Genomic DNA, 14,396 nt, shown 5'->3' on the forward strand with positions numbered 1-14,396 from the left:
CCAAGGTATTATCAGATTCTTAATATTACATTCAGGAGGTTTTTTTTTGCTTTGGTATTTATAATGTATTTTGTTGTATAATAGCCTCCCTTTGTAATGTCTGCTTGGCTTATATGCTATGAAAATCATGACCTAAAAAAATAACCTGGGAAATGTTAACACTGCTTTTATTCATTGGGCTTACTTCGAGTTGGTTCTGTTAGGCCCTTACACATCTCCACAGTCCAGTGGAGCAGCTGAACCTGAAGTACTTCCTTCCTGTCAAGAGGGCTGCAAGAGTGAACCCACTGTCTGTACTGTGTGTCCCGGGCCGACTTGTGCAGGCAGAGGGAACTTGCTAGGACTGCAGGAACACAAACCGACTTCCTCTTCTGGCATGTGGTTTCACAGCTTCCTCATCACAGTTATGGAAGAGGCTCTAGGAATAAGAGCAGTATGATGCTGACATGAAAGTTAGTGAGCAGAGTCCACTGGGCTCTACCCGGACCCAGAAGTAAGTGTGTGGATATACAGCACCTGATGTTTGACCAGGGAGTCAAGACTATTTAGTGGGATTTTGTGTCCTGCCACTTTACTATACTATGTATTGTTTCTAGGACCTTTTTTGTAGAAACTTAAGGATTTTCTAAGCATAGTGTCATGTTATCTGCAAAGAGTGGTAGTTTGACTTCTTCCTTTCCTATCTGGATGCTCTTGATATTTTTTTTCTTGACTAACTGCTATGGCAAGTACTTCTGGTACTATATTGAATAGAAGTGGTGAGAGTGGGCATTCTTGTTTTGTGCCTGATCTTACAGGTCCACAGTTGGAAGCCTGCCTCAAGTGCCAGGGGAGAAGACAGTTGGTATAGAGAAGGGACCACTATGACAATGATAGCTGTAAATGACACTCTGGATAAGAACTGTGCACTGAAAGTAAAGGAACAAACATGATAACCTCTCAGTACCTGTATTACAAACCATAATGCCCAAAAGGGGAAAGAGAGAAGGGAGAAAAGTGCCCACCACAGAGGCAGGCTGGGAGCAAGGGAGGAGGGGGTGGCAGGAGGGCAACAAGGGACACTGGTGGTAGGAAATGTACACTGGTGGAGGAACGGGTGTTGGAACATTGTATGGCTGAAAGTCAACCATAAATAGCTTTGTATATATGCATATATATTTCAATTTCTATGCAGAATTTTCCTCCTGAGAATTACAGAAACATCCTTGTTAATCAATCACCCTAAATGGAGGGGCTGATAAACTTACCCACGTTTTGTGTCATTTAAGACACAGTGAAAGGTAAACGTTCCAAACATCTGAACTCCTAAAATTCCATAGAGAAGTAGAAAGAAAAGCAGAAAAATGGAAACACTCCATATTTGTTCTCCTGATCGCCTAGGGGGAAACAAAAGTTGGTGAATCCGGTGAAAGGAACCAAAAATGGTCACAAACGTTTTCCCCTAAATGTATTTATTTATTTTTTTTTAAGGAGTGGCTTACTTTAAAATGTTTGTAATCCGTGTTCTTGGAAGTTCAAACCGGAAGTAAATCCGAAATGCTCGGATCATGATCAGTGGCCGGGGGATCCGCAGCATTCCCCAAGGGGACATCTGGTCAACTATATCAGCAATCTCAAAGACCTGGGGGGAGAGGGGGGCACAGGTTTAAGGCTGCACTCCAATAACAGCTCATTTTTCTCAGCCTATTTTGAAGCTATCATAAGGAAAACAAATACATGAATAAGCACGCCATGCTCTTGTTTGACTCCAGCCTCAGCCACCAGGGCGCAGTTGTCATCTGATCACAAAAACAAACCCTGGCTGAGATGATGGAGTAGGAGCATTAAGTCACTTACAGTGTTCTTTGGTGGAATGTCTAAATTTCTAAGAAATAATATAATGGAGTGAGGGCAACACTTATTTGGAGAAATGTGGGGAGGAACTGTACCAAGCAAATAATACTGAGCTGTCAAGTTACTAAGGCGAGAGTGCGCAGAGGGACTGGGTTACGAGAGAGAAGCACCCAGGAATCAATAGCACAGTGCTGACATCTCAAGTTCGACCCCGAATTTATTCATCTTGAAATGTTTATTCCTTTTCTGTTTTGTTTTGGGGTCACCAGCTGTGCTCCAGGCTGACTCCTGGCTCTGTGCTCAAGGATCATTCCTTTGAGTTGCACAGGGGTGCTTGTAACTCTACATGTGGTGCTGGGATCGAACCCAGGTCTCAGCTATATGGAAGGCACGCATCTTACCAGCGGCACTTTCTCTCCAGATCCTGAAACTTTAAAATGGAGACTACAGTATCTTTGTTGAATTAAATTTAAAAAAAAAAATCCTGAACAATGCATGAAAATGAATTCTATTATTTCCCAGTCAAATTTCCTTCATTTATGTATTTTTGATATATGATATATGGCATTTTACATCTAAAACATGTAATCTAACTGGAAAATACATATCTCAACATAATTATACTTAACTGTCTCTAGTAAGGATTTAACCACATAAAAGAATCGAATTTGAATCTTTAATTTTTATTCTATAAATAGAAATGCCAGTTTATCTAAAGTTCTATTCTTCACTTTAATAAATTATTTGTATATCTGTTTAGCAAATAATTTTCTATTTTAGTAAATAATTTCCTCATAGTACCAATTTTCACTTCTGAGAAAAATTCCCAAATATGACTAACAACAGTAAAAATATTACAATTGAATTTTTTAATCTATAAACTTTGAAAAAAGCATAAGGGAAAATTACACTAACACATTTGATATGGATTTTTTTTAATTATTCTATTCAGTTCTCAATACAAAGTAACACCCATTTTGAAAGTTCCCCCTTATAATTAAAAAGTTTGTAATTACCTGCAACACCAATGAAACCCAAAGGCAAAAGACCATAAATCCATCAAAAACACACCAGCGGTCCTTCACATAGGAACTATCCCCCTAAAAATAGAATTTACAAGGCATTATCAGGCAAAATGAATGCTTTTTACAAATACCTAGGAAAGGAAGAGTTTTGTGTTTGGCAAAAATTGTCTACGACTTTGATATTCTGATTGCAGTCTTTCTAAAAGAGTACTTTTATTTTTTAAATTAATTTATTTATTTTAGGGACTCCCAAGCAATTCTCAAGGATTCTGGGGTCACTCCTGGTGATTTTTAGTTGACTGACAATTCACTGTAGGGGCTGAGAGTGGTATGCAGTCCTGGACATCACCTGGATCGTTCCGGAAGTAAAGCACTGGCCTTACATGTGGTGGGCTGAGCTTCAAAGCCTGGCACCCCAGAGTCCCTTATCCCCACCCAGAGTGAGCCCTTAGCACTGCCAGGTGTGGCCCAAAAGCATAAACAGAAAACAAGCAAACTCAAAACTCACTGATAAGGACTACAATACAATAACATATTTGATCATCAGATGACAGCTTAATCCTGATGAAGAGAAAAAAATACATCCTTAAGTAAAGTATATACAAACACAAACCATAGAACAATCTATTTAAGAATATTACATGAGGGGCTGGAGCAATAGCACAGTGGGTAGGCCGTTTGTCTTACGTGAGGCGAACCCAGGTTTGATTCCCAGAATCCCATATGGTCCCCTGAGCACCGCCAGGAGTAATTCCTGAGTGCAAAACCAGGAGTAACCCCTGTGCATCCCCAGTGTGACCCAAAAAGTAAAAAATAAATTTAAAAAAAGAATATTATATGAAAATCTCATGAAGCAACTTTTAATAAAAGCATTCTAGTTGTATTGCATATTGCATAATTATCCAAGATCCTACATCACAATCTAAATATAGATCACTGAACCAATTCAATGTTATTCAAAATAACATTGAATCTTGTTAAAATTCTACAAGATAATTAATGACAATTTTTTTCTTTTGCTTTTTGGGTCACACCCAGTGATGCTCAGGGGTTATTCCTGGCTCTGAACTCAGAAATTACTCCTAGTGGTGCTTGGGGGACCGTGTGGGATGCTGGGAATCGAACCCGGGTTGGCTGCATGCAAGGCAAATGCCCTACCCACTGTGCTATCACTCCAGCCCCAAATGACAATTTTCTTTGAGTTGTGCTTTGAAGAGTCCTTTGAGTTTCATAATATATTAACATCCTTTATCTTTCATTTACTCATTCACACACTCAACCAAAGAATGGGGCACCATTACTCTGAACAGAGATCAGTGAATGCAACAAAATCTTCTGCCCTCTAGATCTTATGTTCTCAGTCACTAAAACAAAAGATAAATGCATTTTCATTATACTAATAAATTATTAAGGAAAACTAAAGATATATTTTTGAATTAACTTTCATTAAAAGGTATTCTTGATCATTTGGTAAAATAAAAAACAGGGGGAAATCTCACTTGATCTTTAAAAAGCAGAATTATGACAAGCTCCCTGTGGTGTATTCAATATGCCAAAAAGAGTAACACAATGGAGATGTTACTGGTGCCCACTCAAGCAAATTGATGAACAACGGGATGACAGTGGAAAGAGAAAAACTCGCAAAAGTGAGAGCTGAAAATTTTATGGAACTCAGCAGAGAGCTATTTTAAAATAGGAACAAAGCTAAATGTTAGAGGTCTAGGGGCCACAGTTCAGACAGAATGTTTCTCCTGAGAGACCCCAAGGTTCATCCCTGCACTGGTATTTCAGCTTCCTCAGCATCTCCTGGGCCTGGCCCTAAGCAACACTAGGTGTATCCTCCCTGCACCCCCCACGAACCCCATCAATAAACTTCATTAAATGTTAGGCAGGAAAAGGAGAATTAAAGACCACTGGTCTTTGGGCATACAGAAATGCAAACAGGATGAGTTTACATGATTTTTTTTCTTTTGCCACAAAAACGTAATGCCATGCAATTAACCTTATAATTTGCTTTAGCAGAAATTATATTCAATAATATAATGGACAAAAGCTTCTCATTATGTGGAGAACTATAAAAATCTAAGAACAAGGATAAACAGAAGAATTTCCCTAAAAGAGGGGCCTCAGCAGCCAGGAACCATGGATAAAGGTTTTGGCTAATGATGGCATGCTATAATTTACACAGCAGATTTTCAAAATTAAATTTTTTTTACATAAGGAATATTTTAGTCTTCACAAAACTGTTACTAGGCACAAATATAGTTGGATGTAAAATTCTGGGGCCACACAAGTTCATAAAGTAATCAATAAGACAGTTTAATATTTGTTTCTTCTTTATTATTAGGATATTTTTGTTAATAAAATTGATCTCCACATGAGGCTGACACCCAAGGACAGTAGATACAAGGGCCGGGGGATTGCCCCATAGCTGGAAGACTACTTCATGGGCAGAGGGGAGAAGGAAGATGGAATAGAGAAGGGATCACTAAGAAAATGATGACTGGAGGAACCAGTCGGGATGGGAGATGTGTGCTGAAAGTAGATAATGGACCAAACATGATGACCTCTCAGTGTCTGTGTTGCAAGCTATAATGCCCAAAAGTAGAGAGAGAGTATGGGGGATATTGTCTGTCATGGAGACAGGGGGAGGGTGGGAAAGGGGGGGTATACCTGGGATATTGGTGGTGGGGAATGTGCACTGGTGGAGGGATGGGGATTTGATCATTGTGACATTGTAACCCAAACATGAAAGCGTGTAACTATCTCACGGTGATTCAATAAAATTTTAAAAATTAAAAAAAAAAGAAAATTGATTTCGCAAAGCTGACCTAAAGTATATTTTCAACTTGATTTTTTAAAATAAAGCATGCAAACATATTCTAATTTAAAATGATTACAAGTTATGTGGACTGACTTAGCAAAACCATAGTTTATAACAAAGAAAACTATTTTGAAAGAGGAAGCGATTTTAGTGGTATCATGTAATATAAGGTGTGGGTTCCAGCAGTGCTAATTTCCATCTTGTAGTGGGAGTTTAAACTCTATGACTCACGTCAATTGTACTACAGTCACAAGATACTATAGTCACAAGATAATTTTACCTAGGGAGGCTGCATTACAATACAAGCTCACAAGTCAAGCAGAGTGAAGGCAGGGAAGGAGAGTGATGGGTCAAGACAGAGACAGGCAGCTGACAAAGGCCCAGAGAATCCCTTCCACCTGTCCCTCTGCAGAGAGTCCTCTCCTTGGGGTGTGGGTCGGTGGTGTTCACCAGAAAACGTCTCAAGAACCTGACGGAGGATTTGAGGCATCTCCAATCTGGCCCAGTATGATGCCCTAGTGTGACCCCTATTTCACAGATGGGTTATCACGCCCGTCTGTTGATTTAGCTGAGGCCTCTCCAGCTCACCTGGCTTTATTCTAGTCCTGCCTTCCACGTGCCTGCTTCTTTGGCACTGAGTCACCCTCTTGCCCTGCACGAGAGAGGTGTCCCTACATCACCATGGCCCCCGCGTCTCGTCACCTGGGCTCATGAATCTAACCACAGAACGTTTTCTTCTGTCAGGCTCCAAGCGGTACCAGTACACTTAGCACATAGGTTGTAATGCTCGATGTTTCAGACTACAGAAGTGCACAGTGGCGCTTATCTGCCACCAAAACTGCCACACACCAGATGACAAGGCCATTAGGACAGCTGCTTCCTACGTTACTGGCTAAAGAAAAGTGAAAGAATCCACTGGGGAGCCTGTGGTCTCCTGGTGTCACTTCTAACCCACCTCTTCCTAACTCCCCACCTCCAGCTGTCCCCTAATTATCTCCCCTCTGTAACCCAAAATCTAAGGTTTCTCCTCATCGATATGATCTATTCCCCATTTGAGATTTTGTTTGTTTGTTTGGGGGTCATACCCAGTGGTACTCAGAGCTTACTCCTGGCTCAGTGCTCAGGGCTCACTCCTGGCAGGCCCGGGGGACCGTCTGGGATACCAGGGGTTGAACGTGGGATGGCTACATGCAAAGCAAAAGCCTGCCTGCTGTCCTAGTGCTCTGCCCCACCCCTGCACCTGAGATTTTAAATCATACACTTTCAGGTGGTCTTCTAGCTCCTGGCACAATGCGTGACAGACAATAGGTTCTAGAGGAATGATGAGATAAGTACACTGATTAAGAAGTGACTTTTGGATAGCCCTTGGGTTAATATAGTTGGAATAAGCAGAGCAAACTACCACATGCCAAGAGGAAGAGGGTCAGATTTATATAATCCACACTACATTGCAATTATAAACACAACTGCATTGAAACTAAAATATGGTTTATGTGTGTGTTATTCATTTTTAATCTACCGCAGCAGTGCTCAGGGTTTACTCCTGGCTCTGGGCTCAGTGATCACTCTTGGCAGTGATTCGGGGCATATGTGGTGCCCAGGATAGAACTCGAGTTGGCTGCACTCAAGGCAACCGCCCTTCCCACTTTACTCTTTCTCCACCTCCTAATTTGTGCTTTCAAAAACTCCTGACTATAATTGGTTCAATGATGCAGTTTCAAATCCTACTTTATTAATGCCCTTACAATCCTTGCAAAGATAAGCTGTCCGTTTCCTCATCTTCTGGAAGATCTAACCAGAGACTAACATACAAGAAGCCTAACAATACTTAAGAAATTTTAATACTATTTTATCTATTTTGTTTATTTAGGGCAGGCTGGGTTTGGGGACCCAAACTCAGTGGTGTTCAGGGGCTTTTTTGTGGCTCTATGCTCAGGACTGCCCCCTGGTGGTAACTGGATGACCATATTCGCAGAGGGGGATCAAAAGGGTCAGCTGCATGCAAGGCAGGTGCCTTAACTCCTGTACTGTCTCTCTCTGGCTCCAAGAAATTTTAACATTTCCAATTGAAAGGAAAGCTTTGATTTATTTGTTGCATCAACAAGAAACAAAGAACAGAGGATACCCAAGTTACAGGTGGAATCAGTGTGCTGGGAGCTGAAAAGAGTTAGTCAAGGGCTGTCGGTTAATTTTTGTAAAGGCAAAAAAATAATCCTCAGGGGCTGTCAATCCATTACGTCATCTAGATGAGATGCTTACATTGCCACGCCAGTGTTTAACAAGCAGAGAAACCAACCATGCTTACCTGAGACATTTATAGGGATATATTTTTGAGCCACAAATTGATATGCACTGGTAAAGTTGCACCAGCACATGATTTATGGCTCAGCGTTCCTGGGGCCCATCTGTCACTGTGGCTCAGCATTATTATTTATTACCTCAAGGGCTCTGAGGATGCTCATTACTGTTACCCCGGCTACTGCCAGATGAAGAACATACAACTGAGAAATTTCGGAGATTCTTCAGTCTGCAATTTATAGGGCCCTTGACAACACCACAAACAAAAGATTTCTCTTCACTTCGTGGGGTGAGGGGTGATGGTTCATCCCTCACCTAGGGAAAAAAATAAGGATGGATAGGTCCCTAGTTAAGATAGTTGAGGTAGTAGAATGCAAAGGGTTTGCAAAAATGCACCCAGGACAGAATAATGTAACAGGAAAGAACAGACAACAAACACCTGCCACTGCAAAAGTGCTCAGGGCAAGCATAGCATAAGCCCAGTGAGGGTCTTTTAGATGTAGGGCAGAAGCAGTTCCTTTGCTATGTGAAAGCTGATCCTGCCCAGGTAAGCACTGATAGGCACATGTCTGTAAATGGTGGCCTTTTGTTCTGAGCTTAAGACAATAAAACTGGTCTGGGCTGGAGAACAGAGCTGCTCAATCCAGAGACCAGGAACCCTCAGACCCCAGCTCAGCTTCACTCTTAGGTCTGTCTTGTTTTCTTAATTCTCAGGGCGCCTGGCTTCAGACCCACTCAATGGGGCTAGTAACTGGCAGGCATTACTGGCGTGGGGGTGAGGGGAGGTAATTAGAAACAACAATTAAAAAGATGGCATGAAAGTGCCAATACTTTCAGGCTTAAAGAACAGGATCATAGAAGGGAAATCTTTATTATTTTTATTTATTTATTTATTTATTTGTTTATTTATTTATTTATTTTTGCTTTTTGGGTCACACCCAGTGATGCTCAGGGGTTACTCCTGGCTCTGCACTCAGGAATTACTCCTGGCAGTGCTTGGGGGATCATATGGGATGCTGGTGATCGAACCCGGGTCGGCTGAGTTCAAGGCAAACGCCCTACCCGTTGTGCTATCACTCCGGCCCCTAGAAGGGAAATCTTTAAAACAGACCCAAACCCCCAAAGAAACATGCCCAAGACATCTCTTGCTGGAGGAATTTTATTTCCCTTGTTTTCTCTCAAAGGCTCATTGAGCATTTTACCTGAATTTTACCTCCACAGAAAAATTCAAATACAATAAGTGAGAGGGTGCAAACCTTGCAGAGGAATCCCCCACCACACCCCTCCCCCAGCTTCTTCTGGGGCCATCCATATAGCAGCCTGCCTTGCAGGCCTGCCTTTCTGGCTGCCATCTCTGATACTTCACACTTTACAAATACTGTCACAGGCTTTGTGTCTCTAGATGCCAGTCGTGGGGCTAGAGAGATGGCATGGGGGCTAAGGCACTTGCTTTGCATGCAATGCAACTCAGTAGCACAAAGGTTATCCTGAGCACTGAGCCAAGAGTAGTCCCAGCACCACCAGGTGTGACCTGTCCTCTCCCCACCACAAACACACACACACACACACACACACACACACACACCATTAACCTTGACTTCACACACCATCATACTAGCCACACATGAGACATACTCACTCTCTAAGACATCGCTGCATCTCCCTTCCTTTACTTCCAGATGTGTCTGATACTTTTCACTTACTCTATGTCCCCTCCCTCAGCCCTGGGTATTTCTGCCACGTTGCCTCTGGACACGGAAGGGCTCCTTCCACCTCTCTGAATTCTCACTGTGCAGTACGTGCTGCCTATATTTTCCAGACTGTATTTGCTCCCCAGTCATGACATCAGAACCAGGAAGAACCATGATCAGTGAATCTGCAGATGCACCACCAGAGCTATGTGAGTTGTCCCCAACCCTGCCAGTGGCTGTCCTACGCAATGCAGGTGGCCACAGCTCTTCTGTTCCTTTGGATGAAAATGGAGCTGACATTATTTCTCTACTTAACGGCAGGGCATCACCACCTTCCCCTGGCCTGTCTCCCATGAAACATAGCCTTTGCCAGGACCCAGTTCTTGAGCATCCATCTAATAGAGCCTCAAGATATTTTTCTAACACAGTGGGGCATTTCTGAATTGAGGAGCCATCTTATAGCCAATGCATCAATTCCAATCTTACAGCTTTAACTTCCAGTTTAAAGTTTTTGACTAAGGCGCAGTCTCTTACAAAGTTAGTCACAGTTGAGTGTCAGGCATACAGAGCTCCAGCACTAATCAGCATCCCTAAGCGTCATTAGCAGTGTTCTTTTATCTTCCTTAAGAATCTGTCAAGTGAACCCCTGTAGTGGAGATTCAGTAAAATATGGTAGATATTATTTCAACACACTATTTATCTCCATATGTCCTCATCTTTGTTGGGTGTATATAAAACATTACTGAACTTCACAGCTCCAGATAATTGAGCTCTAGTTATTTTAAAATGCTATCTATTGTACAGAGAGTACAATAGAGGGTAAATGGGTAAGGGAAAGTGATTGGGTCATTCTGAGGAAAATGAGTTGGCTTAAATAATGGTACATAATTTTTAGCTTTCCAGTTTAAATTAGTGGATGCAGGCTCCTGTTTTTTTTTTTTTTAAGAAAAAAATCAATCCGACATGCCTTAGGGAACTGATTGAATGCAGAAAATCAGAAGTGCCTGTGTATGATCCACAAAGTTGCCAGGGACTCTAGGTAGGGGACACGGCACTGGGTTTTGCCCTTCCCCCCCCCCAGGACAACTGAAAATGATAAGTGTTAAAAAATACTTGCTGAATGATAAAGGGAAAATGTGAAAAACTCCACATGGGTTTAAGAATATTAGTTTCTTGTATTTGTTGCCTAAGTACCTTATTGTAGCATCTTAAATTTACAGTTGATTGAATGAATTAGGCAAATCAGAAGTACCAATCATAAAATCAGTGGGCAATACTAGAATGCCCTCAGGACACTTTAGTACAGTTGCTTTGAAAACAAAGTTTCTAGGTTTGGTTGGGTGCAGATTATTTTATAAAGTAGGTCTTACTATACCACATTACCATGTACAAGGAGTAATGTGTTGCGATCAAACTAGGTTAGGTACCATTTTAAGATATGTGTATGAGAATGAGCAATATACTAGTTTGTTTCTATGAATATTTTATTATGAGCAGAGTTGAATTATGGCTAACACTTTTCCAAAAATAAGAAACTAGCAGTCCCCAAATCTTGATATATTGTACACCAGCTCATTATGTTTGTACACAGAAGACAGAGAAAATAAAGTGGAGTTACTCACTTCATAAATAAATCTGACTGTTCCCTAGAAAGATTGTAGTTGGAAATCAGTACACATTAAACATTTAATTTCTGAACAGCTAAAAGAGTTCTGCCCTAAATAATGCAAAACCTGATGCCTAGAACACCATGCGCACAATGTATCATAATATCATTATATATGTGTGAAGAACAGAAGTTTAAGTCCTTTTTGTGAGCAAACACAACACATAATTGCCAGTCAGTCTAGGTGAAGAAGTTAAAAAGCTAAAGGTGAAAAATTCAGTGCTGTCAGCAAATTAATTAAGGTAGAAAAAACATGGAAATATTTCATAAAAACAAGTTTTAGCTACTTATTGACTTAACTAAAGAGGTGCACAACTTATTCAGATAAAACTAAAAAAATACTTAAAGAAATAAAAGAAGACACAAAGAAATGCAAACACATTTCTTGCTCATCGACTTGAAGGATTTACATTCCCAAAATGGCAATACTTCGCAAAGCGTTATACAGATTCAATGCAGTTCCTATAAAGATACTCTTTCACGACATTTTTCAAAGAGATAGATCAAATCCTCCTGAAATTTACATAAAATAGCAGACCACCTGAATGGCTAAAGAGATCAACAAGAACTTCCTCAAAGGATGAATACAGATGGTCAAAAAGCTCAATATCACTAATCATCTGGGAAATACAAATCAAAACAACCAGATATCACCTCACACCACAGAGAAAGAACAACCACCAGCGCTGGCAAGTACATGGGCAGAAGGAACCCTCCTTCACTGCTGGTGGAAGCGCTGACTACTCCACCCTTTGTGCAAAGCAATATGGCCAGCCTTGACAAACTAGACATCAAGCTTCCTCTATGACCCGGCAATTCTTCCAGTACACCTGAAGGGCCCAAAAGCACAATGCAGAATAGACATCTGCAATCCTGTGTTCCTTACAGCGCTATATGCAATAGCCCAAAATATGGAAACAACCCAAAGGCCCACGAACAGATAATTGAATTCATAAGAAAAAATGAAGTCATGCAATTTGCTGCACTGTGCATGGTCTAGAGTCTACCATGCTGCGTGAAGTCAGTCAGAGGGAAAGGAGAAAACTCAAAATGATCTCTCAGGAGGGATATGAAGAAACCTCACAGGGGAATAGCAAATGCTCAATGGCAACAGAAAGAAGGAGCAGGAGAACTAGGCTCAGTAGGGAGCTGGACACAGGGGCAGAAGTGAGAGAGGAGAAGGGAAGGTTAGGGAAGGAGACGCCAGACAATGGGCAGGGGAAAGTGCCTGCCCCAGTGGGGGTGGGCGGGAAACTGAGGACACTGACAGAGAGCAGTGGGCACTGGTGAAGGGACCAGTGTTGAAACAAGACACACCTGAAATTCAATCATGAACATCTTTGTAACTGTGATTCATGCTGATTCATTTTTTAAAAAAAGCAAAATAAGATTTTCGCAGAGGAAAAGCATGAAAATACTTCATGAAAAATTAAGTTTTAGCAGTTGTAAAAATGAATAGTAGGGCTACTCGTAAAAGCATTACAACACAAATTTGAGTAACATAAGAACATCTGGAGAGGACTCATAGAGCCCCTTTGCGTGCTACTGTATTTTATTAGAACATAAATTAAATGCCAACATATGAACCTATTTCTCCTACAACTGTAAAACCAAAACAAATTCACAAATACAGAGGCCATTATAATTTAAATTAGCAGCATGCATTTATTCTGACTTTCTTTTTTGCTAAAACTAAGTTGGATGCAACGTTCTTTTATTTTCCTCAATTTTATTGCATAATTGACCATTAAAAACGACCTATGTTTAAAGTGCACAACTTGACGATTTGATATTTAAAGGGCTAAAAAGGATCCAAATAGGCATCATAAGCATCGCTCTAAAGAACACGTGTAAATGACCCATCCTGGATGAAAAGGTCTTTACTCAACATCCGGAAATGCAAATCAAAATCATGATGACAGCGCCCCTACTGGTTAGGCGACAGATAGCAAGGGCGGGGGAGGGAGTGGCTCCAAGGGAAGCTTTCTGTAATGGTGGGAATGCAACACACTGTCACACACTGTCATCCCGTTGCTCATTGATTTGCTCGACCGGGCACCAGTAATGTCTCTCATTGTGAGACTTATTGTTACTGTTTTTGGCATATCCAATACGCCTGGGTAGCTTGCCAGGCTCTGCCTGGGCATGATACTCTCGGTAGCTTGCTGGGCTCTCCGAGAGGGACAGAGGCATCGAACCCGGGTCGGCCGCATGAAAGGCAAACGCCCTACCGCTGTGCTATGGCCCCAGCCCAGTGGGAAGGCAAACTGGTACAAACACACAGGAAAAACAGAAGAAAGGAAGTTCCTCAAAGCAGTGACAGATGTGGCTCAGGGAGCTGGAGCCGGAGGGTAATCTGGTCTCATATTTACCCATATTGAGCCATACAGAATCTCAGCATTTAAGCACTGGATGCCAGTTTTATTTTTTAGTTAAATATCAGTTTTGCTTATTTATTGTGGGTCACAGGACTGTAGTGATAGCACAGCGGTAGGGCGTTCGCCTTTCACACGGCCGACCCGTGTTCGATTTCTCCATCCCTCTCGGAGAGCCCAGCAGCTACTGAGAGTATCCTGCCCGCACGGCAGAGCCTGGCAAGCTACCCATGGCATACTGGATATGCCAAAAACAGTCTCAACAAGGCTCACAATGGAGACGTCACTGGTACCCGCTCAGGCAAATCGATGAACAATGGGATGACAGTGCTACATTGTGGGTCACACTGGCTATGCTCAGGCCTTACTCCTAGCTCTGTGCTCAGGGATCACTCTTGAAGAGAATTACTGGACCACACAGGGTGCCAGGGTTTAAACCCTGGTTGTCCCGTGCATGGCAAGACTCTACTCAGTCTTTGGCCCCTTGACCATCTGTTTTAGTAAGAAAGAAAGTTGTGGCAATTACTCCAAGATGATGCCAGCACTGCAGCACAACTGAAATGGGCATTTGTTTACATTTAAGCCACTTGTCCTTAAAGAAAACATAACTTGTCCTTTAGACCCCTTTGCCTATTCTACCCCTCCCCCTCCCGTAAGTGCAATAATAGAACGTATCAGAGAACA

General features: G+C 41.7%; 1 protein-coding gene across 2 annotated transcripts in view; it reads right to left on the reverse strand.

Annotated features, from left to right (window-relative positions):
* The window catches only part of NALCN (sodium leak channel, non-selective), a 330,676-nt gene that overhangs the window by 294,438 nt on the left and 21,842 nt on the right, over positions 1–14,396 (reverse strand). For both annotated transcript variants that reach the window (XM_055136147.1, XM_055135485.1), the window contains exons 4-6: positions 2,850–2,933; positions 1,482–1,621; positions 1,248–1,376 (exon numbers count right to left, since the gene is read on the reverse strand). In XM_055136147.1, coding sequence (XP_054992122.1) covers positions 1,248–1,376; positions 1,482–1,621; positions 2,850–2,933 — 353 coding nt within the window. The remainder of the gene's footprint in view (positions 1–1,247; positions 1,377–1,481; positions 1,622–2,849; positions 2,934–14,396) is intronic.

Source organism: Sorex araneus, chromosome 1 (assembly GCF_027595985.1).
Source record: "Sorex araneus isolate mSorAra2 chromosome 1, mSorAra2.pri, whole genome shotgun sequence".
Classification (NCBI taxonomy): domain Eukaryota; kingdom Metazoa; phylum Chordata; class Mammalia; order Eulipotyphla; family Soricidae; genus Sorex; species Sorex araneus.